Genomic DNA, 27,249 nt, shown 5'->3' with positions numbered 1-27,249 from the left:
AGGAAAACCCACCCATAGTTGACGCATCCGTCTCCAGACTGTCTAAAAAGGTGGTTTTACCTGTCCCTGGATCTACCGCGTTAAAAGAAGCGGCTGATCGTAAGATTGACACTACATTCAAATCCATGTACACTGCTTCAGGGGTGGCGCTGAGGCTTACTATTGCCTGCGCATGGATCTCTAAAGCTATAGTAAAGTGGTCAGGCACATTACTAGAGGATTTGGATTCAATGGATATAAGTGACCTTGAATTATTTTTACGTAACATACAGGATTCTGTGGGATTCATGGTGGAATCCATGAAGGACCTGGGTATGCTGACTGCAAGGATATCTTCCTTGTCTGTCTCAGCTTGCAGGGGACTCTGGCTACGCCAATGTTCTGCATACGCGGAATCCAGGAGAAGTGTGGAGAACCTACCCTACACAGGTCAGGCTCTATTTGGGGAAGCGTTGGATGCGTGGATTTCCACGGCAACTGGGGGTAAGTCACCATTTCTTTCCTCAGCTACGCCTTCTACGAAGAAACCTTTTTCTTCATCTGCATCGCAGTCCTTTCGGACCGCTAAGACGAAAAAGTCCAAGCCTCCTACCACCTTCTTTAGAGGAGGGCAGGCAAAGTCCAAAAAGCCTGCACCCGCAGGCTCCCAGGACCAGAAGCCTGCTTCTGGAACCTCAAAATCCTCAGGACGATGGTGGACCACGCAGCCTGGAGGATGGACTGGTGGGGGCGAGACTCGGACGTTTCAGCCACGTCTGGGTGTCGTCCAGCCTGGATCCCTGTGTACAGGATATTGTGTCCCATGGGTACAGACTGGAGTTTCAAGAAACCCCACCTCACCGATTCTTCAAATCAGGCTTGCCAGCTTTACTGACAGACAGAACTGTCCTACTGGAAGCGGATGGTTTGGTCAGACCAATTTTGAACTTGAAATCGTTAAACCCTTATCTAAGGGAGTTCAAATTCAAAATGGAGTCTCTGAGAGCGGTGACCTCAGGTCTGGAGGAGGGGGAGTTTCTGGTATCTCTAGATATCAAGGATGCGTATCTCCACATTCCGATTTGGCCTCTGCACCAGGCTATTCTCAGATTTGCACTGCTAGACAGTCACTATCAGTTTCAGGCGCTGCCATTCGGTCTCTCCACGGCACCAATGGTGTTCATCAAGGTGATGGCAGAGATGATGGTTCTCCTCCGCAGACAGGGTGTGACCATAATTCCATACCTGGACAATCTGCTGATAAAGGCGTCGTCCAGGGAGAAGCTGTTGCAGTCCATTGCTCTCGCGACTCATCTGCTCAGGATCCATGGTTGGATCCTGAACCTTCTGTCACGTCTAGCAGAGTTTGAGGATCCGGCAGCTGAGATTTGCCCGAGGAGGTAGCAGGCTGTGAATGAACCAGATGAGGGGGCTGGATATAGTTCCTTCGCATGGGACATGGAGCAATGAAGAACTTAGGCGTGGTTTGAGAGTCAATGGAAAGTATTTATTATGTACAGGGCTGAGGTAGAGAACCGAGGCTGGAGCACGATGGTTAAGACGTGGCTGGAGGAAAAGAACTGTGGACTGTGATTTGAAACACGAGACTGTATATGATGAACTGTGAAACTGTGGATGATGGTTGAAGACGTGGCTGGAGACAAGAACTGTGGACTGTGGTTTGGAAAACGAGGCTAAAGATAATAATCTGCAGGCGGTGGTCGGTGGTACAAAGGCGTGGCTGGTGAAGGAGATCTGTGGAGTGTGGCTTGAAAGACGAGGCAGAAGACCCGGGGCCGACTGTGCCCAAAGAGTCTTACTGGACCGGGTTTTCCAGGGGCGCTTCCACAGGCAGTAGCAGGGTAGGAACGGCAGGGCTGCAGCAGTAACAGAGAACCGACCAAGCAGGATCAGGAGGAACCAGAATACAGCAGGAATCCTGGGAGCACAGGCTAAAGCACCTACAACAGGGTTATAACTTGAAGCACTGGCATCCCTGTCCTAAACTAGCCCCCTTTTATAGGGAGAGCTTCCCCTGGATTGGCTGGAAGAGACAGGAAACAGGAACTATGCTCAAAACTTGGTCTCCAACATGGCGGCGCCCAGTAATGCAGACCTTTTTGCAAAGCCACATTGCTCACTGCCCCTGGTCTCCCAGCAATGGCTCAGCAAGAGCGACCCACTGTAGCGACGTCCCGCCGCCACGAGTGGACCCCCTCACCACCGCTACTGCTGCCCACGGATCTGGCGCAGCAGCCCACCTTTGCCGCTGCCCGCACATTGCCAAGGAAGCCAGCCCCGCGGCCCGGTAAGACTCCGGACGCTGACACCTTCCAAAGTCACATTTGGACCCGACAAGGAGATTGTCTTTCCTGGGGATGATCCTCGACACAAAAGTGCAGAGGGTGTTACTACCGGTGGAGAAGGCATTGGTGATACAATCAATGGTCCGGGATGTCCTGAAGCCAGCCTGGGTATCGATTCATCAGTGCATTCATCTTCTGGAGAAAATGGTTGCCTCTTACGAGGTTCTGCAGTTCGGAAGGTTTCATGCTCGATCCTTCCAATTGGATCTCCTAGACAAGTGGTCGGGTTCTCATCTACATATACACCTGAGGATACGTCTGTCGCCGAAAGCAAGTATTTTACTCCTCTGGTGGCTACAAATGCCTCACCTTCTGGAGGGACGCAGGTTCAGTATTCAGGACTGGATCCTTCTAACCACGGATGCAAGTCTCTGGGGCTGGGGCACAGTCACTCAAGTGAAAACCTTCCAAGGAAGGTGGTCAAGCCTGGAATCCAGTCTTCCAATAAACATTCTGGAACTAAGAGCCGTGTACAACGGTCTTCTGCAAGCGGTACATCTTCTGAAAAATCAGGCCATTCAAGTTCAGTCGGACAATGTAACGACAGTGTCCTACATAAACCGACAAGGCGGAACGAAGAGCAGAGCTGCAATGTCAGAGGTAACAGAAATCATCCTCCGGGCGGAAAAACACGGGGTGGCGCTGTCAGCAATCTTCATTCTGGAAGTCGACACCTGGTATTGCTCCAGGTCAAAAGACCCGCAGGAAGTGGCGGTGGACGCCTTGGTATCTCAGTAGGTGTTCCAGTCGGTGTACGTGTTTCCTCCACTTCCACTAATTTCAAGAGTTCATGCAATCCTCATTACTCCGGACTGGCCAAGAAGGGCTTGGTACGTGGACCTTCTGGATCTACTGCTGGAAGAGCCGAGGCCTCTTCCTCTTCGGGAGGACCTGCTGCAGCAGGGGCCATTCGCTTATCAAGACTTACCGCGGCTATGTTTGACGGCATGGAGGTTGAACGCCAGATCTTAGCTCGGAAGGGCATTCCGAACAAGGTTATTCCTACCCTGATACAGGCTAGGAAAGAAGTAACGTCTAAACATTACCATCGCATTTGGAAAAAGTATGTATCTTGGTGTGAGTCCAAGAAGTTTCCTACAGTGGAGTTTCAACTGGGACGTTTTCTCCTCTTCCTGCAAGCAGGTGTGGATATGGGCCTGCGGTTGGGATCCGTAAAGGTCCAGATTTCGTCCCTATCCATTTTCTTTCAGAAACAGTTGGCTTCCCTCCCTGAGGTTCAGACGTTTTTGAAAGGGGTTCTGCACATCCAACCTCCCTTTGTGCCACCTACGGCGCCCTGGGATCTTAACGTGGTGTTACAGTTCCTCCAATCGAATTGGTTCGAACCTCTACCAGAGGTTGAGGTCAAGTTTCTCACGTGGAAGGCTGTCACTCTGTTGGCCTTAGCTTCTGCTAGGCATGTGTCGGAGTTTGGGGCTTTGTTTTGTAAGAGCCATGAAGATAGATATCTTATTCCATGAAGATAGAGCTGAGCTCCGGACACTTCAACAGTTCCATCCTAAGGTTGTGTCGGCATTTTATATCGACCAACCTATTGTGGTGCCAGTCGCTACCGACTCCTCAATTTCCTCAAAGTCCTTGGATGTTGTGAGGGCTCTGAAAATCTATGTGAAGAGGACTGCTCGTCACAGAAAATCGGACTCTTTGTCCTGTATGATCCCAAGAAACTTGGGTGTCCTGCTTCTAAGCAGACTATCTCTCGCTGGATCAGGTTCACTATCCAGCATGCGTATTCTACGGCAGGATTGCCGTGTCCTACATCTGTTAAGGCCCACTCTACTCGTAAAGTGGGTTCTTCCTGGACGGCTGCCCGGGGTGGCTCGGTTTTACAGCTTTGCCGAACGTCTACCTGGTCTGGGTCAAACACGTTTGCTAGGTTTTACAAGTTCGATACTTTGGCCTCTGAGGACCTGAAGTTTGGTCAATCAGTTCAGCAGGAGCCTCCGCGCTCATAGAGGGAGGAGCCAGCCCACACTCTCAAACTCTTAAAGTGCCAATGGCTCCTAGTGGACCCGTCTATACTGCCATGGTACTAATGTGGACCCCAGCATCCTCTACAGACTACGAGAAAAGGATTTGCCGGTAGGTAATTAAAATCCTATTTTTTGCTGTTTGAGGTTTTCTGTCATCGTTTTAAATGTTTTAAAAGTGCATATGGTGATTTAACAAAACCCATTAAAAAAATAAAAGGACTGCATTCACTGCATAGTCAAATTAATATCGATATAATAGTTCTTATAAGGCCTATCCCGTCTCCAACATGCGCAGTGCGGGCTTGGGAGTGCGCCGCCCATTTAGCAGCCCCTGCTAGGGAGATGGGACAGACCTAGCCAGTTGCCAAAGAGGAGAGCCCGTTGATGCAGAGTAAGTAAGGATGGGGGATACATAGAGCCAGAGAGGGGAGCACACTGGGAGAACCATTGATCAACAATAAAATAGGATCCCCTAAAACTCCCTAATCTTATCTCAATGTTTCTGAAACCTTCCCCTCAAGACCCATAACAGTTCATGGTTTTTAGACAACCAAGCTGGTGAACAAGTATATTCATTACTTTCTGTCTGATTTTAAAAGATGTGATGCATTCATTCCTGACTACAGTAACACATTGTAAAGATCCACTGGCAGTCTGGAAAATATGTGCTGTTAGGGGTCCTGAGAACAGAGTTTGACAAGCATTGTCCTATCCCAATTGATACATGGAGAGAGAAGTGTAAAATAGGATGCAAATGTCTGATGTAGTTCTGTGAGATCACGCGTACTGCTGTCATGAAAAAGTAAAACTACTAAAGAGACAAAGTGAATCCATTAAAGCTGGAAGCTAGTTATTACAATTCTACAGTTTTATTGCAAGACATTACAGAAGAAAATACAATAAAATATTCTGTAAAGAAAAAGTTATGCTCAGTTTGCAGTTATCAAGCTAATCAGTTTTCTTCACAATGCAATTTAAATGGGCCTTGAAGGGTGTTTTTTTCCATAACCCCATTCCCCATCTATGCTGGAGTGGGAATCACAAAACCCCCACAGTTAAAGTGTCATTCACAGGTACAGGAGTACCACAACAATCCATAGCATTCTGTACTATGGCTATGACGCTTGTCCAGATTTTATATCTCCTCTAAAACACGTTCCAAGGCTGGGCAGGTTTGAATTTCCCATACAGGCTTGGCAAAATGCAATAAAAGCTTATGCTCTTGAATTTATTATTGGATTACAGTAGATACTTATATATTTGCAGCTTGTAGTATAATTTGATAACTCTTAGAAGCCGTTTGACAGAACATTTTGTTTATGGTACCAACCTATTACCCAGTATGTGTGAATTCTTTTTTAGAGCTATGATGCAAAATTGTTTCGGTGAGAACTAAAGGTGCCCATACATCTAAAAATGTATTTTCCAATCTGGCTGGTTGGAATGAAAATCTGGTAATGGATGGGAGCAAATGACAGTTGACCATTTGAAATGGTCAACTGTCATTTGCTCCCATCCATTACCAGATTTTTGTTCCAAACAGACAGATTGGAAGATAAATCTTTAGGTGTATGGGCACCTTAACTCTACTACTTGTGGCCCCTACTACATCATTGATTAGGAGACTGGAGGGATAAAATTGTTACTAAATTATTTTTTCTTTTTCTATGTGAGGGTAATTAGAATGGGTTATTTAGAACCAAGGGAATAAGTAATGGCAATCTGAGTTCCTATATTTAACAAGTTGTATGCATGTGGTTCTGTAGAGGAGTAGAACTAGATTATTGATCCACAGAAATCTGATGGCTAGGTGGTCACAACTGGTGTTGGTACTGAGTCTTGTGTAATGAGACGCCCACCTACGAGTTATCTGATTAAAGCGCCATCGCGACGGACAACCAACATGTGAGCAACCAATAGGTTTGCTCAGAATGTCCACTGCAAGTAAGCTGCTGAAGCCAGTGAATCAGAATATGCAGTCGCTGGCTTTGGCACACCGCTAAAACCACTAAATGGCTGCTCCCATCACACTGCGACCAGAGCCTCAGCAGCAACGGTCAGCTGCGACTGAATGTATCATGTCAGGAAGAATTTGTGTCCTCTCTGAGCCACTTGTAGTCAACAAACTATTCTCCCTGTTGGTTTTTCATCCTTAGATGAGGCTGGCCTGAGGTGGCAAGTACTTCCTGAACACAAGAAGAGGATTTTTGCTTATGACACAAGCTGCCCTGTTGAAATTTTGAAATTGACTTTAAAAATATAAAAGGTATTTTTGTAAATTGTGTATAATGTGAAGAATAAACTATGCATTTATTTCCAAGAAAACACTGTAAACACTGTAAAGCCATTTTCTATTTAATGTGAACCTCTAACACTAGCACAGGATTATACACTTAGCTTCAATGGGTTACTTCTCCGGTCATCAGTTCCCTTCTCCTCTATGTGAGAGTGTGTTTCCTGTGTGTACCATCCTTTCTTCTCTCCAGCTCCTGCTTTGGGTTTGTTACTAAAACTGAAGCGCCTGAGTATGGGGGCGGGCTATGAAGGGGGAGTGGGCCAGGAAATACCTTATATCAATATTACTTTCCTATATATATTTAAAAAAAAATGGTCGAAAGATTTTCTGCGTACCCCCACTCACACTATTGGGAAGTCGGTTGTACACATAAAGGTATCTTTTCCCTTTCTGGTTGGAGAACGATATCACATCACTCAAGACCATACACTTGGAATCAGTCAGAAAAGACTGGGTGTCATACCCCGACTCGCACGACTCACAACCTACTTCCCAATAGTGTGAGTGGGGGTACGCAGAAAATATTTCCACCATTTTTTTAAATATATATAGGAAAGTAATATTGATATAAGGAATTTCCTGGCAACTTTTTCCCTTCTTTTTCCCATGCGCCAAAGGAGCGAACTGATCCTACCTTTCTTTGTTGTGCATAGTTTATTTCTTGGATAATAGGTGAAATCCAATTGGGTCAGTTTGCTCCATAGGCAGCATTCCCTTTGCGCCATTTTGTGTGTTCTACAAAAACATTCTATCTGTATTTTCTATGAAGGGGGAGTAGCCCAGTGCATCCTGGGAGGCTCACAATCTTATTGTTAGGTGTCAGTCCTGGTCTCCACCAGCATCAGACCCAAGGTTAAGACTTAACCCTGCGGAATTAACTCTTTCCCTAAAAGAAAGAGAGCTTAACAAAGGTTAGTTTTACCATAACTCCTCTTTCAGCAAGGCTGGGGAACACTGGACCATGGGATTACAGGTTGTGTCTGGAGCTGGTGACTAAACTAAACTGTATCTTTAAAAGTAAGCTCCTCCCCCTTGCAACCACAGACTTCCATTGTGGTTTAGGTGCCTTGGAGTGAAGGCACATATTTTTTTAGGGCTGTGCAGCCCTCATTAGTTAGACTGTTTCTTTTTCTTTGCAATCTTTTTTTTTTTTTTTTTTACTTTTTCTAAGATTAGGACTGTGCGGTGACCAGCTTGGAATGTGGAAGGCAGGGGAGGAGGCGAGCAGTGTATGCCAGCACCCAGGGACAGTGCATGTCAGCACCCTATTAGAGGGTGTCGGGCGGACAGTGCTGTCCTGAATGGTGGATGCCATTTCTCTGGGCTCCCTAGTTATGTGTAACTCTCACTTATACGTATTTACAGTGGGGCAAAACAGTATTTGGACAGCCACCAATTGTGCAAGTTGACCCACTTAAAAAGATGAGAGAGGTCTGTAATTTCTATCATAGGTACACTTCAGCTGTGAGAGACAGAATCTGAAAAATAAACAGGAAATCACATTGTGTGATTTTTAAACAATTTATTTGTATATTCTTGCGGAAAATAAATATTTGGACAATCAAATATAACCTCGGTTGGCAATTACAGAGGTCAAACGTTTCCTGTAGTTCTTGACCAGGTTTGCACACACTGTAGCAGGTATTTTGGCTCACTCTTCCATGCAGATCTTCTCTAGATCTTTCATGTTTTGGGGCTATCGCTGGGCAACACGGACTTTTAACTCCCTCCACAGATTTTCTATTGGGTTGAGGTCTGGAGACTGGCTAGACCACTTCAGGACCTTGAAATGCTTCTTACGGAGCCACTCCTTAGTTGCCCGGGCGGTGTGTTTGGGGTCATTGTCATGCTGGAAGACCCAGCCACGTTCCATCTTCAATGCTCTTACTGAGGTAAGGAGGTTTTTGCCTAAAATCTCACGATACATTGCCCCATTCATCCTCTCCTTAATACAGATCAATCGTCTTGTCCCCTTTGCAGAAAAACAGCCCCAAAGCATGATGTTTCCACCCCCATGCTTCACAGTGGGTATGGTGTTCTTGGGATGCCATTCATCATTCTTCTCCCTCCAAACACGGCGAGTGGAGTTTATACCAAAAAGTTTGATTTTGCTCTCATCTGACAACATTACATTCTCCCAATCCTCCTCTGGATCATCTAGATGATCACTGGCAAACTTTAGATGGGCCTGGACATGTGCTGGCTTAAGCAGGGGGACGTTTCGGACACTGCAGGATTTCAATCCATGACGACGTAGTGTGTTACTAATGGTAACCTTTGTGACTGTGGTCCCAGCTCTCTTGAGGTCATTGACCAGGTCCCCCCGTGTAGTTCTGGGCTGATTTCTCACAGTTCTCAAGATCATTGATACCCCATGAGGTGAGATCTTTCATGGAGCCCCGGGTCGAGGGAGATTGTCAGTGATCTTGTATTTCTTCCATTTTTTAATAATTGCGCCAACAGTTGATCTCTTCTCACCAAGCTGCTTGCCTATTGTCGAGTAGCTCATCCCAGCCTTGTGCAGCTCTACAATTTTGTCCCTGGTGTCCTTAAACAGCTCTCTGGTCTTGGCCATGGTGGAGAGGTAGCAGCCTGACTGTTTGAGGGTGTGGACAGGTGTCTTTTATACAGATAACCAGTTCAAACAGGTGCCATTAATACAGGTAACGAGTGGAGGATAGAAGAGGTTCTTAAAGAAGTAACAGGTCTGTGAGAGCCAGAATTCTTGCTGCTTGGTTGGTGTCGAAATATTTATTTTCCGCAAGAATATACAAGTAAATTGTTTAAAAATCATACAATGTGATTTCCTGTTTTTTATTTTTTCAGATTCTGTCTCTCACAGTTGAAGTGTACCTTTGATGGAAATTACAGACCTCTCTCATCTTTTTAAGTGGGTCAATATGCACAATTGGTGGCTGTCCAAATACTTTTTTCCTACACTGTATGTCCGCTCTATATTGCTGTGTCTCATGCTAAGCTATGTGTGTTCATCAGTGTATAGGGCCTAATTCAGGTTGGGGGGGAGGAGCCGGTCAGCATGCTGGGCGGCCTTGCCCTGCGATGGGCGGCCCCCAGCATACGAACAAAAGGATTGCAAATTCTGCTAATTAGCAGAATTTGCAATCCTTACTGAGTTAGAACCATATTGCGGTGTCTCTCCTGTCTATGCGTGTCTATGTACGCTATATATTGCTTTGTCTCTGATCAGCTATGTGCGATTATCAGTATATATTGATGCGTCACTCTCACCTATGCATATTTATGTACGCTATAGATATTGCTGTCTCACAATCTCCTGTGTGTGTTTATTAGTGTGTATTGCTGTGTCACTCTCCCCTACGAGTATCTAGACTTTTGCATTGGTTCTGTGCCAACCATTGTAAAATGTGTGTGTAGTTTGTACAATATCTTTTACGGGTATAGCCCGCTGCTATGACTTAGTCTGCCGTCATGCAGTTGCGGAGGCAGTATGGTGGGTGTAATGGTTAGCATTACTGCCACATGGCACGGAAGTCGTGGGTTCGGTTCCCAACACGGCCCTGACTGTATATTGTTCTTCCCGAATTTGCGATGGGGTACTCCGGTACAATATACAGGGGTTCACATCCCAGAGCAGTCTGTCACAGTATATACCACCTAACCGTGGTCCTCTGCCTGATATTCTGTTGCCTGCTGTGACATGTAGTATCAAGCATATCCTCAGTGTTCAAGTTGATATTAATTTTTATGACCCCTGTTAGACTAAAGGCCCATACACACTTGACGATAAAATGAACGACGTCGTTCATTTCAGCCCTCATCAACGACGTCGCTCATTATATCGTCAAGTGTGTATGCATCCGACGACCACCGATGCGCGGCCCCGCGGGACGTTAACGACCCTCGCTTATCTGTGGAGCATGTATGCTCAATTTCCACTATGGTCGTTACTGACCAGAGACGTCGTTGAATGTGTATGGTGTGAAAGACCAACGACCAACGACCAAGCCACTGTTCACCAGCCCTGTTCCCAGCTCATTATTTTAATAAACTGTTCAGCTTGGATGCTTCAACGATGAATGGTCTTTGGTCTTTCGTCTTTGGTCGTTGGTAGTTTGTATGCTCATGTCGTTTGCTCAGCTGTTCAAGGGAAGTCGTTAACGACGGTCGTTAACGATGTGTGCATCGTCAAGTGTGTATGGGCCTTAATTCTCAGAGAGTGACAGACCTCATGGCTGCTGTGCACCACTCCCTTGACATGAATCGCCAAGTGGATGGCTGTCAGTCTGTATAGTCAGCGCAGTAAAGTAGGCACTTTTCTCTATTCTGATTCTTCCATTCTCATCATGGTGACTTAGATGGTGCTGATTCTCCTATTTTCCGTTACTGTAATGAATTATGTTTGCTAGTGGAACTTGCTTAGATTATGTGTCCTAGTGGTCATTGCATTTGGAAGTTTGGCTCAACGCTTTCCTGTGTGGGGTTCAGTGTCATTTAGAGATTGTTGTCTCAAGTCTATTGTGGTAGATTCTAGCCTTGCATGGGTGGTTTTCCCCTATATGAACCTAAAATGGTCCAGGACTGACACCCTCTGCTGGGCTACGCATTGTTTCTTACGGTGACTGCCCTATCAGCAGGGTCCGCGTTTCCAGGTTTTTAATCTTCCGTTTTAAGTACTGCATCCACAGGAGGCCAGTCTACACAGGCCGTTTCTTCTCAAAAGTTCATTTTTTAATGGCAGTTATTTTGAGATCACCCAGCACTAGGGAGCCAAGGGTAAAGAAGTCTAGCACCTTCCGTTGTCTTGTTTTTTTTAGGCAGTTTAGTCGCACGGTTGCTGAGGCAATGACCATTGCATTAAGTTGTCTCTGACGCCAGGGTTATGGTCATCATTTAAAAATGGATTCATCCTCAATCCTGAAGTCTGTACTACTCTCGGATAGGGTATTGCCCAGTTCCACAACTGACACAGAAACTGGGGTACTATTTCATCTTGTTCCTCATCCTGGAGCCAGACAGTTTGTTCTGGCTGAGCTTAACTGTTTGCGCTGTGATTACCAGGTAGTGGGGGAGTTCATTTCAACTGGAATCTCAGATCGATGATCACAGCATAGAGGCCACCAATGTTTGGCCTCATTTAACGTCGCTAAACGTTACTTCATATTCCTTTTTCAGCAGGTCAACCATTTTCTTGCATTACAGGCCCTACCATTAGGTAAATCCTGTCAGTTAGGACGACTTTGTGGATCAAAGACAGTATCTCACTCATTCTTTCTTTAGCCGCTCTAATCACATACAAGTCAACTGCCCAATAACATAATTGCAAAGATCGCACGGTTCTCATACTTCTCAATCACAGCTCAACTGATACCTTGTTCAGCTATTAGTATAGTGTGACACCTCATTTAGTGAGGTTTCTTGAGGAGTCTGAAACACAGCTCTTACGGACAGTGGTTACAACGGCTTTGCCAGGGCCTCATCTGCCACTCTGGTGGTGCATAACGTTATTCAGCACAATGTTTCCCACCGTCGACACTGTTCAGTTGACGTTCTAATAAATAATTCTCCACAAACTCAGAAGGTTGCGCAACATCCCTCTAGGCTGTATTTTCTTGTTCTGTCTGACAGCTTTCGTCTGTCTCCAGCGGTGGCTAGTTTAAGTTTGTATATTCCAAGTATGATCATTGGTCACTTGAATTGGCACATTGTGACCACCTAGATTTGGGTGCCTTGAATCTATGTTTTCGACTTCAGGACCTTTTGGACACTGTCGCTGACTGCACTGCTCATCAATATGCTCAAGCTCCGACTTTTCTGACTCTCTGAGGAGCCCAGTCCATGAGGTCGAGTAGCCTGTTCGCATTTAATTGAACTCCAACAATTAGTTTGGCAGTGCAATGCAGTGGTGATGTCCAATGTAACTCATTGCAAATGCACAATGAGCAGGGCTGCAGTAGCAAAGGCAGCCAGACTCTCTTCCTGGACACAGATTTTTGTTCCACACGCTTCGCAGTGTTTATTCCTGGTGTGGGAAATCAGACTTCCTCAGGATAAACATGTTTCTCCGTGGGGAAAAGTCTCTCAATCCAGTGGCTCCAACAGAGTGGATTTCATAGCCTCTTGAGACGCGTTCGAGGTTCCATAGTTTTGCACAGGATCCAGGTATTGGATAGCTTACGCTGTGGATTCCATGCCTATTCTAGGGAATTTTCAACTAGCGTATCTATCTCCACTGATGATGTTTTGGGTTCTCAAGCACATCAAAAATTCCCAGATGTTGGTAATCTTAGTGACTGCATACTGGCCAAGCAAGTCATCATACGCTGAGATTCACAGAACGTTGGTAGATCCCCAGTGGCGTCTTCCACTTACAAAAAGAAAATGGGAGCGCTGAGAGAGTCTTATAAATTTTGTATTATTGATAAAACAGTGTAATCTGAATACTGGAATGTAAAAACCACATAAGTTAACAGGATCTAAAAGAGATATAATAAAACAAGCTGCTAGCAACAATAGAGTAAACATTTAAATACATAAAATATACAGTAAATGAGACTTGGCTACAATCAAATGTCCTAAATAAATATACAGTGATGAAAGACTTTATGATAAAAAACTGATATTATATTTCGGAATTGCAACAGGCATCCAGGGGAAGTGATACAATGCATAAATGTAGTGAGTATCTTACCCACTGTGTAGAATGATCCCCTTAAATATTACCACATACTCTAATGGATTCTGAGAAAAGGAAGAGAGGGACACTTGTTTGAATTAAAGTCCTGCTTCAGCCGTGCATCCACAGGCTGGAGTGCAAATGTGTGATAATGTGCAGGGCCAATGAAAGGTGGCCCGATTGCAGTAAGGGGTCACCAATGATATCCTAGGTGAGGTGGAGCATATGGGGTGAACATACTAGGAGCTAGTTTATGCTTAAGAGTCATTGCTTTCTTAAACGTGACGTTACCATTTTTAGGAAGTATTGGGTTGAGATATTTGTCATTACGTAGTAAAGACCAATTTTTGGAGATGACCTTCTTGATCTCCTTTGAGGAAGAATTATATTGTGTGATAAAAGAAGGAGGTTGGTCAACCAAAGTGTTAGCATGAAGAGTTTTTTTCTTATATAAGATAGAGCATCTCGGAACAACAGAAACTTCTTTCAGTGCCTTATCTAAAAGTTGGGGAGGATATCCTTGTTTAACAAAAGCCACATATAGAGCTTTACTTTGTGACAGATAAGCTGTTTCCGTAAAACAGATCCTCCTAAGGCTGAGGAACTGTCCTTTGGGAATGTTGTCCTTCCAAGGTTGGAAATGACTACTTCTATAATGTAAATAATTATGACAGTCTACAGGTATAATATAAGTAGCAGAATTAATTTTGCCATCGTTAATCTTAAGTGAGCTGTCTAGAAAGTTGATCTGGTTATTATCAAATGTATGTGTAAATCTAAGACCAAAAATAGGATTTTGGTACCTACCGATAAATCCTTTTCTCGTAGTCCGTAGAGGATGCTGGGGTCCACATTAGTACCATGGGGTATAGACGGGTCCACCAGGAGCCATTGGCACTTTAAGAGTTTGAGAGTGTGGGCTGGCTCCTCCCTCTATGCCCCTCCTACCAGACTCAGTCTAGAAACTGTGCCCGAGGAGACGACATACTTCGAGAGGATTATACACAAATAATGGTGAGAATCATACCAGCTCACACATACAAGGCACGTCAAGCTAACTAGCTTGAACTACTCAGCAACAGCTGAAACATTACTTACCAAGTAACAATGCAGTACTCAACTAAAACGAAGCTGTACTGAACCAAATAACATTTGCAGGAAAATGAAGCGCAGGGTGGGTGCCCAGCATCCTCTACAGACTACGAGAAAAGGATTTACCGGTAGGTACCAAAATCCTATTTTTTCTTATGTCCTAGAGGATACTGGGGTCCACATTAGTACCATGGGGATGTACCAAAGCTCCCAGAATGTGAGGGAGACCGCTGAGGCTCGTGCAGAACTGATTGACTGAACTTCAGATCATCAGAGGCCAAAGTATCGAACTTGTAAAACTTTGCAAACGTGTTCGATCCAGACCAAGTTGCAGCTCGGCAAAGTTGCACTGCCGAGACACCCCGGGCAGCCGCCCAGGAAGACCCCACCTTACGAGTAGAGTGGGCCTTAACAGATTTTGGACATGGCAGTCCTGCCATAGAGTAAGCGTGCTGGATAGTGAACCTGATCCAGCGAGACATTGTCTGCTTAGAAGCAGGACACCCAATTTTCTTGGGATCATATAGGATAAACAGAGAGTCCGACTTTCTTTGACGAGAAGTTCTCTTCACATATATCTTCAGAGCCCTTACGACATCCAAGGACTTTGATGTAATTGAGGAGTTAGTAGCCACTGGCACCACAATAGGTTGGTTGATATGAAATGCTGACACAACCTTTGGAAGAAACTGCTGACAAGTCCGTAGCTCAGCTCTATCTTCGTGGAAGATCAAGTAAGGGCTTTTACAGTATAAAGCCCCCAGCTCGGACACACGTCTAGCAGAAGCCAAGGCCAACAAAGTGACCGCCTTCCATGTAAGAAATTTGACCTCTACCTCCTGTAGAGGCTCAAACCAATCCGACTGGAGGAACTGCAACACCACGTAGGCGGTACAAAGGGATATGCAGAACTCCCTTCAAAAAGGTCTGAACCTCAGGGAGGGCAGCCAATCGTTTCTGAAAGAAAATGGATAGGGCTGAAATCCGGACTTTCACAGATTCCAACCTCAGACCCATATCCATTCCTGCTTGCAGGAAGAGGATGAAACGTCCCAGTTGAAACTTCACCGTAGGAAACTTCTTGGACTCACACCAAGAGACATATTTCTTCCAAATACGATGGTAATGTTTAGACGTAACCCCTTTCGAGCAAGAATCAGGCGCTCAACTTCCATGCCGTCAAACGTAGCCGCGGTAAGTCTTGATAGGCGAACGGCCCCTGCTGCAGCAGGTCCTCCCGAAGAGGCCTCGGCTCTTCTTGCAGTAGATTCAGAAGGTCCGCGTACCAAGCCCTTCTTGGCCAGTCTGGGGCAATGAGGATCGCCTGAACCCTTGTTCTCCTTATGAGCTTTAGGATTTTTGGGATGAGTGGGAGTGGTGGAAACACGTACACTGACTGGAACACCCACGGAGACACCAGGGCGTCCACTGCCTGTGCGTCCCTTAACCTTGAACAATAATGCCGAAGCTTCTTGTTAAGACGAGAGGCCACCATATCTATTTGGGGTAAGTCCCAAAGATCTGTTGTTTCCTTGAACACCTCCAGATGGAGACCCTCCTCTCCTGGATGGAGATCGTGTCTGCTTCCCAGTTGTCTACTCCCGGAATGAAGATGGCTGACAGCGCTAACGCGTGTTTCTCTGTCCAGAGGAGTATTCTTGTCACCTCTGACATTGCCGCTCTGCTCTTTGTTCCACCTTGTCGGTTTATGTAAGTCACTGTTGTTACATTGTCCAACTGCACTTGAATGGCCCGATTTCTCAGAAGAGGGGCCGCCTGAAGAAGACCGTTGTAGATGGCTCTTAGTTCCAGGATGTTGATGGGCAGGCCGGCTTCCAGGCGTGACCACCATCCTTGGCAGGTTACTCCTTGAGTGACTGCTACCCAGCCCCGGAGGCTCGCATCCGTGGTTAGAAGGACCCAGTCCTGAATACCGAACCTGCGGACTTCCAGAAGGTGAGGCAATTGGAGCCACCAGAGGAGTGAAATCCTTGCCCTTGATGACAGACGAATTCTCTGGTGCATGTGGAGGTGAGATCCCAACCACTTGTCCAGGAGATCCAGTTGGAAGGTCCGAGCGTGGAACCTCCCGTACTGGTGAGCCTCGTAAGAGGCCACCATCTTTCCCAATAGGCAAATGCATTGATGAACCGACACCCGGGGTGGCTTCAGGACATCCCGGACCATAACTTGTATCACCAATGCCTTTTCCAGCAGATGAAACACCCTATGCACTTCCATGTCCAGGATCATTCCCAGAAATGACAACCTCTGGGTTGGTTCCAAATGTGACTTTGGAAGGTTCAGAATCCAACCGTGACTCTGGAGCAGTCGTGTTGTGAGAACAATGGACTGCAGTAGCTTCTCCTTGGATGTTGCCTTTATCAGCAGATCGTCCAGATATGGAATGATCACACCTTGCTTACGGAGGAGAATCATCATTTCCGCCATCACCTTGGTAAACACCCTCCGTGCTGTGGAGAGGCCGAATGGTAGGACCTGGAACTGGAAATGACAGTCCAGCAATGCAAAGCACCAATAAGCCTGATGCGGCAGCCAGATCGGAATGTGGAGGTACGCATCCAATGATACCAGGAATTCCCCTTCTTCCAGACCTGATATCACCGCCCTGAGAGACTCCATTTTGAACTTGAACTCCTTTAGAAAGGGGTTCAATGATTTTAGGTTCAGAATGGGCCTGACCGAGCTATCCGGTTTCGGTACCACGAAAAGGTTCGAATAGTAACCTTTGGTCAGCATGTGAGGTGGCACTGGCACAAAAACCTGTGCCTCCAGCTTTTTGTCACTGACCTAGATTGAGGGTGTTGTGAACTCGGGGATTCTTCCGATGGTTGGGAAGAGGAACCACAACTGGGCCGGAACAGTGGCGACCTGATATAGGATTTCCTCATACAGGACTCTGACAGTAAGGTTTGGTGAAATATTGAAGAGCTTTATTGCAGGAAAAGAACAACTCAAAGTCATATAGCATAAAGGGAAACTTATGAGAGAATGTCCAGGCCCATTGAAGGGTTTGTGAGCAATGTAAAAGATACTGGTGACTGAAGAAGTTGTGAGCGATGTTTAAAGACACTGATGATTTGAAGAACTTGTAAACGGTGCGAAAGCACGGCACCAATGCCTACCGTAGTAGCATCAACTTCCAAAAAGAATGGTTTTAAAAAGTCTGGTTGCTGAAGTACCGGAGCGGTCATAAAGGCTGCCTTCAACTGAGCGAACGCTGCTACAGCTTCAGAGGACCAATGGCTTGCGTCAGCCCCCTTCTTGGTTAGGGCAGTAATAGGCGCCACAATGGTAGAGAAACCCCTTATGAATTTCCGGTAGTAATTTGCAAACTCCAGAAATCGTTGCACCGCTTTCAAGGAAAGAGGCTGAGTCCAGTCCCGAATGGCAGAGAGTTTCTCCAGATCCATAATAAGCTCCGTGCCCGAAATGATGTAACCAAGAAATGGAATAGACGGGACCTCAAAGGTACACTTGGAAATCTTGCCGTATAGATGGTTCTCTCGCAATCGAAGAAGTACTTCTTTAACCTGTACTCTGTGCTCAGTGAGATTCTTAGAAAATATCAGAATGTCATCCAAATATACCACTACATTTAGGTATAACATATCCCGAAAGATTTCATTAATGAATCCGTGGAAGACGGCGGGGGCGTTGCTGAGGCCGAACGGCATTACCATATACTCATAATGCCCGTCCCTAGTATTGAAGGCCGTCTTCCATTCGTCCCCCTGTCGGATACGTATCAAATTATAAGCTCCCCTTAAATCGAGCTTGGTGAAGACTCGGGCTCCGCGAACTCTATCAAAAAGCTCCGTGATGAGCGGCAAAGGATACTTATTCTTAATGGTGACATCATTTAGACCACGATAGTCGATACATGGCCTCAGGCCTCCGTCCTCTTTCTTCACAAAAAAGAAACCTGCTCCCACCGGGGAAGTAGAGGGGTAGATGAATCCCTTCTGCAGATTAGACTTGATATATTCTGACATAGCTTGAGTCTCGGGTACTGATAAAGGATAAGTGCGACCCCGAGGTGGCATTTTCCCCGGAATGAGCTCAATAGGACAGTCCCAGGGTCTATGCGGTGGTAACTGATCGGCCGCCTGTTCCGAGAACACATCTGAAAACTCCCGATAAGCCTCTGGAATAAGCCCTTCATCCGACTTGGAAGATACACGGAGCGGGTAGACAGGAGTGAGACAATTTGAATGGCAAAATGGACTCCAAGAAATTATCTGTGTCGACCTCCAGTCGACGTGGGGGTTGTGAAGCTTGAGCCAAGGAAGACCAAGAACGAGATCGTGAGGCATCTCCCGAATCACAAGGAACTCCAGATGTTCTTGATGCAAAGCTCCCACTTGTAGCTTGATTGGCATTGTACAACTTGAAATCAGACCATTAGAAATTTGGGTACCATTAATAGCAGTTAACGTAATAGGTCGTTCGACCGACCATAACTGTAAACCCAGATTCTGGGCACAGGAAAGGGAAATAAAATTCCCCGCAGCCCCTGAGTCCAACAGTGCCTTAACGGTTTTGACTACTGACTCAGAAAACAGAGACACGGAGAGTAAACAGTCCACTGCCGGAGAAGATTGAGAAGAAACCCCTAGCTCGACTTCTCCAGAACAAGCTAGGACTGCCCGTTTCCCGGGCGAGACTTGCAAAACTTGAGAAAATGATCCGCAGCTCCACAGTAGAGGCAGAGTCTACCCTCACAACGACGATGACATTCTTCTGGGGACAGCCGAGACCGATTAATCTGCATGGGTTCGTCTGGACTCGGAATAACTGTTTGCTTAGACGGAAGAGTTCGGAATCTTGACCGATCTGACCGACTACGTTCACCACCTCGTTCCTGCATGCGAAGATCCACCTTTACACAGAGTGAGATCAACTGTTCCAAGGAATCTGGCAGATCTCTAGTGATCAACTCGTCCTTTAAACGATCCGAGAGCCCATTCCAAAAAGCAGCCCGAAGGGCATCATTATTCCAGCGGTCGTCCTGCCGGGCTCATCAAAGATCCTTCGGAATGACGTGATGAAGTGGGTATAACCAGAAGCCAACGGATCAGATCGCTCCCACAACGGTGACACCCACTCCAACGCTGAACCCTCAAGCAAAGAGATAAATGTATGCCACTTTAGACCGATCAGTAGGAAAGTTATGTGAAAGGAGTTCGAAATGTACCTCACACTGATTGAGGAAACCACGGCAATTCTTTGGATTCCCGTTATAACGAGGAGGAGTAGGAAGCTGAAGGCGTGACCTGGTTCCAGACAAGGACGGAACATTGCTAGAGGCAACCACTGGAGCGGATACTGGAACTGGAGCTGTAACCACTGAAGCCAGAGAAGTCTGGATTTGATCCAGCCGGCCAGATAATTCCTGGAGATAATGCATCACCTGATTCTGTGCTGCTTCCTGACTCTGTACTCGGGAAACCAGGTCCTGCATGGTGCTTGCCTCTGGGTTCCGATTCCCCGGGTCCATGGGGCCTGAGTATACTGTCACTGACCTAGATTGAGGGTGTTGTGAACTCTGGGATTCTTCCGATGGTTGGGAAGAGGAACCACAACTGGGCCGGAACAGGGGTGACCTGATATAGGATTTCCTCATACAGGACTCTGACAGTAAGGTTGGGTGAAATATTGAAGAGCTTTATTGCAGGAAAAGAACAACTCAAAGTCATATAGCATAAAGGGAAACTTATGAGAGAATGTCCAGGCCCATTGAAGGGTTTGTGAGCAATGTAAAAGATACTGGTGACTGAAGAAGTTGTGAGCGATGTTTAAAGACACTGATGATTTGAAGAACTTGTAAACGGTGGTTAAAGACACAGATGACTTAAAAGAACTTGAGAACAGAGATTAAGACGCTGGTGATTTGAAGAACTTAAGTGCAGTGGTTTAAGACGCTGATGATTTGTAGAACTTGAGAACGGTGACTGAGACGCTGATGATTTGAAAAAGTTAAGTGCAGTGGTTTAAGACGCTGATGATTTGTAGAACTTGAGAACGGTGACTGAGACGTGATGATTTGTAGAACTTGAGAACGGTGACTAAGGGCCGCAGCCCACGCTGATTCCTAGGAGCACTGGTGACTGGACCGCAGAGAGACACACCAGCCGCTGGGAACGCTGGAACCTGTGCAGCGAACAGGCACCTGGAAATGCCGGAGACACTGGAGTACAGCTTCAGAGATTCTCGCCGGGAACAAGAGTGCTGGCATCCACTTCAGGGGAAAGACGATACTCAGGCGCCGAGGCTCTGTCCGGCGTCTGACTTTGAATCTCCCGCCACCGCTGGATTGGTGGAACAGTCTGATGACGTCACCTGCCCCCCGCCCACGTGATGCAGGGTGTCATGGCGGCGCCCTTGCACTGGAGAACCGCCGGGAGCCGCGCCAGCCAGACGCCGGAGCCCGTGGCCCACCGAAGGCGGAGGCCGCAACACAGACCAGCAAGCACGCAGGGGTAAGCACGGCGAACGCCGCCTCTGGCGTGTGACACTTTTGTACAGCGTCTCTTGTAGTACTGTGCTGTCCTCCAACAGAGTTGGTAAGCCTGACTTGAAAAAGTGATGAGGGAGACTTTGAAATCCCAGCCTATATCCCTGAGACACAATATCTATCACCCAGGGATCCAGGCCGGACGATACCCAGACATGACTGAAGTGTCGGAGTCTCGCTCCCACTGACCCCACCACCGGGGCATGCAATCCACTGTCATGGGGAGGCGTACCCAAAGTAGGCTTTTGTTCCTGGGAACCTGCAGCGGCAGGTTTCTTGGACTAAACCCGACCTCCACTAAAGAAGGTATTGGATGTTCTGGTCTTTCTAGGCTTGTTAGGCCGAAAGGACTGCGTTGCAGCTGGAGAGAGAGATTTCTTCGGATTCAGGTGCTGCTGAGGAAAGAAACAGAGACTTACCCGCTGTAGCCGTGGATATCCACGCGTCTAGAACTTCCCCAAAGAGAGCCTGACCTGTATAGGGTAGGGACTACACACTCCTTCTGGATTCCCACGTCGGCTGACCACTGGCACAGCCACAGTCCCCGACGAGCTGAAACAGACATGGAAGATATTCCCGCAGCCATGGAACCCATGTCTTTCATGGATTCTACCATAAAACCTGCAGAATCATGTATGTTGCGTAAATACAATGCAATGTTATCCCTATCCATCGTATCGAAATCCTCAAGGTAGCCGACCACTTTACTATTGCCTTTGCAATCCATGCAGTAGCAATAGTAGGACGTAATATGGCCCCTGAAGCAGTATACATTGATTTAAGCGTGTTATCAATTTTCCTATCAGCCGGCTCCTTTAAGACAGTAGATCCTGGTAGAGGCAAGACCACCTTCTTTGAGAGTCTGGACACAGAAGCGTCAACAATCGGCGGGTTTTCCTATTTTTTCCTATCCTCCTCAGGGAAAGGAAACGCCACCTGGACCCTTTTAGGGAGCTGGAATTTTTTCTCAGGGTTTTCCCATGCTTTTTCAAATATAGCATTCAATTTCTTTGACGCATGGAAGGTTAGCAAGGCTTTTTTATTTTCAATGAAAAAAGCCTCCACAACCTGCTCAGGTGTGGTATCATTAACATTTAACACATCCCTAATAGCCTCTATCAACAATTGCACCCCCTTTGCAAGAGATGCAGACCCCCGTAACACATCCCCATCAATATCTGTAGTGTCAGAATCGGTATCCGTGTCGTCTTGTGTGATATGCACAAGCGCACGTTTGTTGGGGTATATAGCGGTGTGTCCTGAGGTACCAGAAACAGGCAACACTGCCATAGAGCTCTGTAATACCTGGGTTGCAGATTCATTACTTGCAACCCTGTCAGAAATCTGAGAAATCCAAGATTTGATAGAGGAAAAACACTCTGGTTCCCTTGCTGGTATCTGTGCTAAACCAGTGCTATCCTGATTACATGGAATGGGATCATCCTGGGAGGATAAATCCTCTGCAGCATATGACACAGTGTCCTTGGACATAGCTAAAGGAGACCACCAAACACTACACACACATACACACAGGTGGGGCAGACCAGTTTTTCCCCCAAGAAAGGCAAGAGAGACACAGAGATCGGAGCCAACCCACACACAGCGCTTTCAGCAAAGGGAGACCCCTTGTCAGTGCAGACTGTGTGCCTTAATAGGAGACACAGTCGTTTTACAGCCTCCCCACCCTTCTACAACCCCCTGCTACCGTGTACTGATAGCTGGAGTTGCTGTGGAGGGACCTGTTCTTCCATCCAGCGCTGTGCAGGCAGGAAAATGGCACTGGAACGCTGCTGGGTCTGCTCTGAGGAGAAGCTCCGCCCCCTTAATAGCGCTGTCTTCCCGCTCTTTAGAAATTATACTGGCCTGAGGTAAACTTGCTGGCTGAGATCCGCGGACCCCGACAGACTTGACCAGTGTGGGGGTAAGCGCTAGCTCAGGGCACCCCTCACAGCACCGCACCATGTGCCTCTAAACCTTCACAGGAGCGCAGTTACTACTGCGCTCCCTCCCCATTGCCGCCATCTTCACACCGCCCCCCCCCCCCTGCCCCCCGTTTGCTAGGGGGGTCGGTGTCTCACTCACTACTCTTCAGCACTGTAAGGAGTTGGCGGCATGCTGCTGGGGCGAGCGGTCCCCTGTGGCGGAGAACGATCAGACCCCTCTGGAGCTCAGTGTCCAGTCAGCGGAGACAGTGGCTCAGACCCCGCAGGGCGGACACTGCTCCCCTCTTTAGTCCCTCGTTGCAGGCAGGCTGTTGCCAACAGCCTCCTGTAAAAAAATAAACTCTAAAAATAACTTTAACCAGAAAAGCTCAGGATAGCTCCCCTAACTGTGACCGGCTCCTCCGGGCGCATTTTCTAAACTGAGTCTGGTAGGAGGGGCATAGAGGGAGGAGCCAACCCATACTCTCAAAGTCTTAAAGTGCCAATGGCTCCTGGTGGACCCGTCTATACGCCATGGTAATAATGTGGACCCCAGCATCCTCTAGGCTGTAAGAGAAAGTATTATGATTGGGTGATTTTAAAAATTCTGGTATTAAATGACTCCCTCCATCCCAAATAATAAAAATGTCATCGATGTAACGGCCATAGAGGAGCAGGTTCCCCCCCAAACGCACCACCGCAAATGTGCCTCTCTTCGAAGAGGCCCATATAGAGGTTTGGTAACTGGAGGCGAATCCTGGTCCCTATGGCCGTACCGCAGACCTGTAGAAAAAAACTGCAAATTAAAAGTGAAATAATTATGTTCTAAGATGAATCTTATGGAAAAACAGTAAAAAAATCTCTTAGGGCAAAAATCTCTTAGGGCAGGGTCTGTTTCACTATTCCTATGAAGAAAATAATTTATGGCCATTAGACCGAATTCATGTGGAATATTAGTGTATACGGACTCGACGTCACAAGTAAGAAAGAAATATTAATCCCTCCAGACTATTGGATCTAAAAGACTAAAAAAGTGTGAGGAGTCTTGTATATAAGAAGGGAGTGCTATCACATATCTCTGTAGCTGTGCATTGACATATGCAGAAAGGTTGGTGGTTAATGAGCCTTTGCCCGATATAATGGGCCTACCTGGTGGAGACTTCAAACACTTATGCACCTTCGGCAGATGATAGTAGATGGGAATGATGGGATATTCAACATTTAAAAATGTATAAACCTTATCTGATATTGTTCCTGAACTCAGGGCAGTATCCAAAAAGAAAATTAATTTGTTTTTTTTTTAAAAACAACGTCGGATCAGATGGTAGCTTTATTGTTAAGTTGGCAAGCAGCTTCGGCCATATAGTCTACGGTGTTCTGTACGACTAGGCCTCCACCTTTATTGGCCTGCTTAATTATAATGTTCTTATTTTTGGTGAGATCTTTTAAAGCTTTTCTTTTAGCCTTGGATTATCTTTGAATTTAACATTTTCTGCTTTAGTGCTCATGTCCTTAAAGTCATTTAAAGTGGTAGTGTAAAAGCTTTCTATAAATGGTCCTCTGTATTGTAGAGTGTAAAATTCAGAGGGTTTCTTAAAAGTCTCTTTCTCGGAGGGCCTGAAATATCAAATCACTATGGTGTCATCATTCTTACTTTCTTTATGAAGGCTCTCCAGTGTATCTAGTGCTAATATGTCATTATTATTGAGTACTATTGGAGAGCCACTAATGTCTTGATTTTGTAAGGATTTGATACAGAAGTATCTTTTCCTACTCAAGGTACGAATGTATTTATTTAAATCCACAAAAATTGTGAACAAATTAGGTTTTGCTTGAAGTGCAAATTTCAAACCTATAGATAATAGTTTATTTTTCAGAGTCATTTAAGTCTGTTTGAAAGATTGAAAATGGCAGTAGGTGATTTTAATTTCATCTCACATTTTTTGTGGATTTTCTTAGTTCTTCCCTCCCTCTACATCCTCATCTCTGCCTCTTTTTTGTGTTGAGAGTAATTTTTGGTGATCTTTGGATGTCTGTGGAATTCGTTCTCTCAGTGAACGGGAAGTCTGGTCTCTTCCTAGAAAAGATGATGAAGGTGTGGTGGTGTGATATTTAGAATAGTTAGTCTATCTTTTAGTATCATAATCCCTTTGTGCATTTTCATAAACTCTTTGTGGAGACCGAGATCTACGTGCAAAGGGTTCAAGGGGTATATGCAATTGCGGTCGAATTCCCGAAATTGTCGAATTTCGGGAATTTTTCGCCCCAAAAAAAAAATCGTCAATGCAAATCAGTGCTTTCCGTCCAAAAAACTGACTTTTGAAATCCGACTTTTGTCAAATTCGACTTTTCTGCAATGATACAAGTGCTGCAATTCGACCAAAGTGTATTCAATTGAAGTTTGGAAATTCGACAACAGTGCTTTTAGACAGTAAATTCGACATTTTCAATCCGCCACACTTTGGTGGATGAAACTAATAAAAAACATTTAAAACATGTTTTTTTGTGTGTTTTTTTTAATTGATAATAGCATATCTATTTATATTAGAAGGGATTAGGTACTTGATTGGTCTTTTTTGGAGGCACAAGTATTATTTATATATTTTTTAAAATAATATTTATTTTTTATTTTTTAGATGGAATGTTAAAATCCCGGAAAAAAATGGCGTGGGGTCCCCCCTCCAAAGCATAACCAGCCTCGGGCTCATGGAGCTGGTCCTGGTTCTAAAAATGCGGGGGAAAAATTGACATGGGATCCCCCGTATTTTTAAAACCAGCACCGGGCTCTGCGCCTGATGCTGGTGCCAAAAATACGGGGGACAAAAAGAGTAGGGGTCCCCCGTATTTTATACACCAGCATCGGGCTCCACTAGCTGGACAGATAATGCCACAGCCGGGGGTCACTTTTATACCGCGCCATGCGGCCGTGGCATTAAATATCCAACTAGTCACCCCTGGCCGGGGTACCCTGGGGGAGTGGGGACCCCTTCAATCAAGGGGTCTCCCCCCCCCCCCCAGCCACCCAAGGGCCAGGGGTGAAGCCCGAGGCTGTCCCCCCCCATCCAAGGGCTGCGGATGGGAGGCTGATAGCCTTGAGGAAAATGACAGAATATTGTTTTTTTCCAGTAGTACTACAAGTCCCAGCAAGCCTCCCCCGCAAGCTGGTACTTGGAGAACCACAAGTACCAGCATGCGGGAGAAAAACGGGCCCGCTGGTACCTGTAGTACTACTGGAAAAAAAATACCCAAATAAAAACAGGAGACACACCGTGACAAGTACAACTTTATTACACACTGCCGACACACACATACTTACCTATGTTGACACGCCGACTGCCACAGTCTCCGACGATCCGAGGGTACCTGTGAAAAAAATTATACTCACCTGCCAGTGTCCAGAGATAAATCCACGTCCAGAGATAAAATCCTCGTACTTGGCAAAATAAAAACACGCACATCCGTACCAGCGGACTGAAAGGGGTCCCATGTTGACACATGGGACCCCTTTCCACGAATGCAGAGAGACCCCCCCGTGACTGCTGTCACTGAAAGGTCTCTTAAGCCAATCAGCGAGCGCAACGTCCTTGCACTCTGCTGATTGGCTGCGCTTCTGAGCTGTCAGACAGCGCCTCGCAAAGCCTCTCCATTATATTCAATGGTGGGAACTTTGCGGCTAGTGGTGGGGTCACCCGCGGTCAGCGGCTGACCGCGGGTAACCCCACCGCTGACGGCAAAGTTCCCACCATTGAAAGTAATGGAGAGGCTTTGCGATGCGCTGTCTGACCTCAGACGCGAGACAGCCAATCAGGTGAGCGCCACGAAGTAGCGCTTCCTGATTGGCTGAAGGGACCTCAATGACAGGAGTCACGTGGGGTCCCGGCATTCGTGGAAAGGGGTCCCATGTGTCAACATGGGACCCCTTTCAGTCCGCTGGTACGGGTGTGCGTGTTTTTATTTTGCCAAGTACGAGGATTTTATCTCTGGACGTGGATTTATCTCTGGACACTGGCAGGTGAGTATAATTTTTTTCACAGGTACCCTCGGATCGTCGGAGACTGTGGCAGTCGGCGTGTCAACATAGGTAAGTATGTGTGTGTCGGCAGTGTGTAATAAAGTTGTACTTGTCACGGTGTGTCTCCTGTTTTTATTTGGGTATTTTTTTTCCAGTAGTACTACAGGTACCAGCGGGCCCGTTTTTCTCCCGCATGCTGGTACTTGTGGTTCTCCAAGTACCAGCTTGCTGGGGAGGCTTGCTGGGACTTGTAGTACTACTGGAAAAAACAATATTCTGTCATTTTCCTCAAGGCTATCAGCCTCCCATCCGCAGCCCTTGGATGGGGGGGACAGCCTCGGGCTTCACCCCTGGTCCTTGGGTGGCTGGGGGGGGGACCCCTTGATTGAAGGGGT

The 27,249-nt window shown here is 46.4% G+C and overlaps 1 protein-coding gene across 4 annotated transcripts in view; it reads left to right on the top strand.

Annotated features, from left to right (window-relative positions):
* EEF2KMT (eukaryotic elongation factor 2 lysine methyltransferase) overlaps positions 1–27,249 on the top strand; it is a 203,547-nt gene that overhangs the window by 155,066 nt on the left and 21,232 nt on the right. For 3 of the 4 annotated variants that reach the window (XM_063934241.1, XM_063934238.1, XM_063934240.1), the window contains one exon: positions 6,496–6,664. In XM_063934241.1, coding sequence (XP_063790311.1) covers positions 6,496–6,602 — 107 coding nt within the window. In that variant the 3' untranslated portion in view covers positions 6,603–6,664. Of the gene's footprint in view, positions 1–6,495; positions 6,665–27,249 lie in introns of those variants that run through there. The other variant, XM_063934239.1, reaches the window with a different exon arrangement.

Source organism: Pseudophryne corroboree, chromosome 7 (genome assembly GCF_028390025.1).
Source record: "Pseudophryne corroboree isolate aPseCor3 chromosome 7, aPseCor3.hap2, whole genome shotgun sequence".
In the NCBI taxonomy this organism is placed as follows: domain Eukaryota; kingdom Metazoa; phylum Chordata; class Amphibia; order Anura; family Myobatrachidae; genus Pseudophryne; species Pseudophryne corroboree.
Note: the sequence above shows the minus strand (reverse complement) of the source record. Positions and strands in the feature narration are given on the sequence as shown.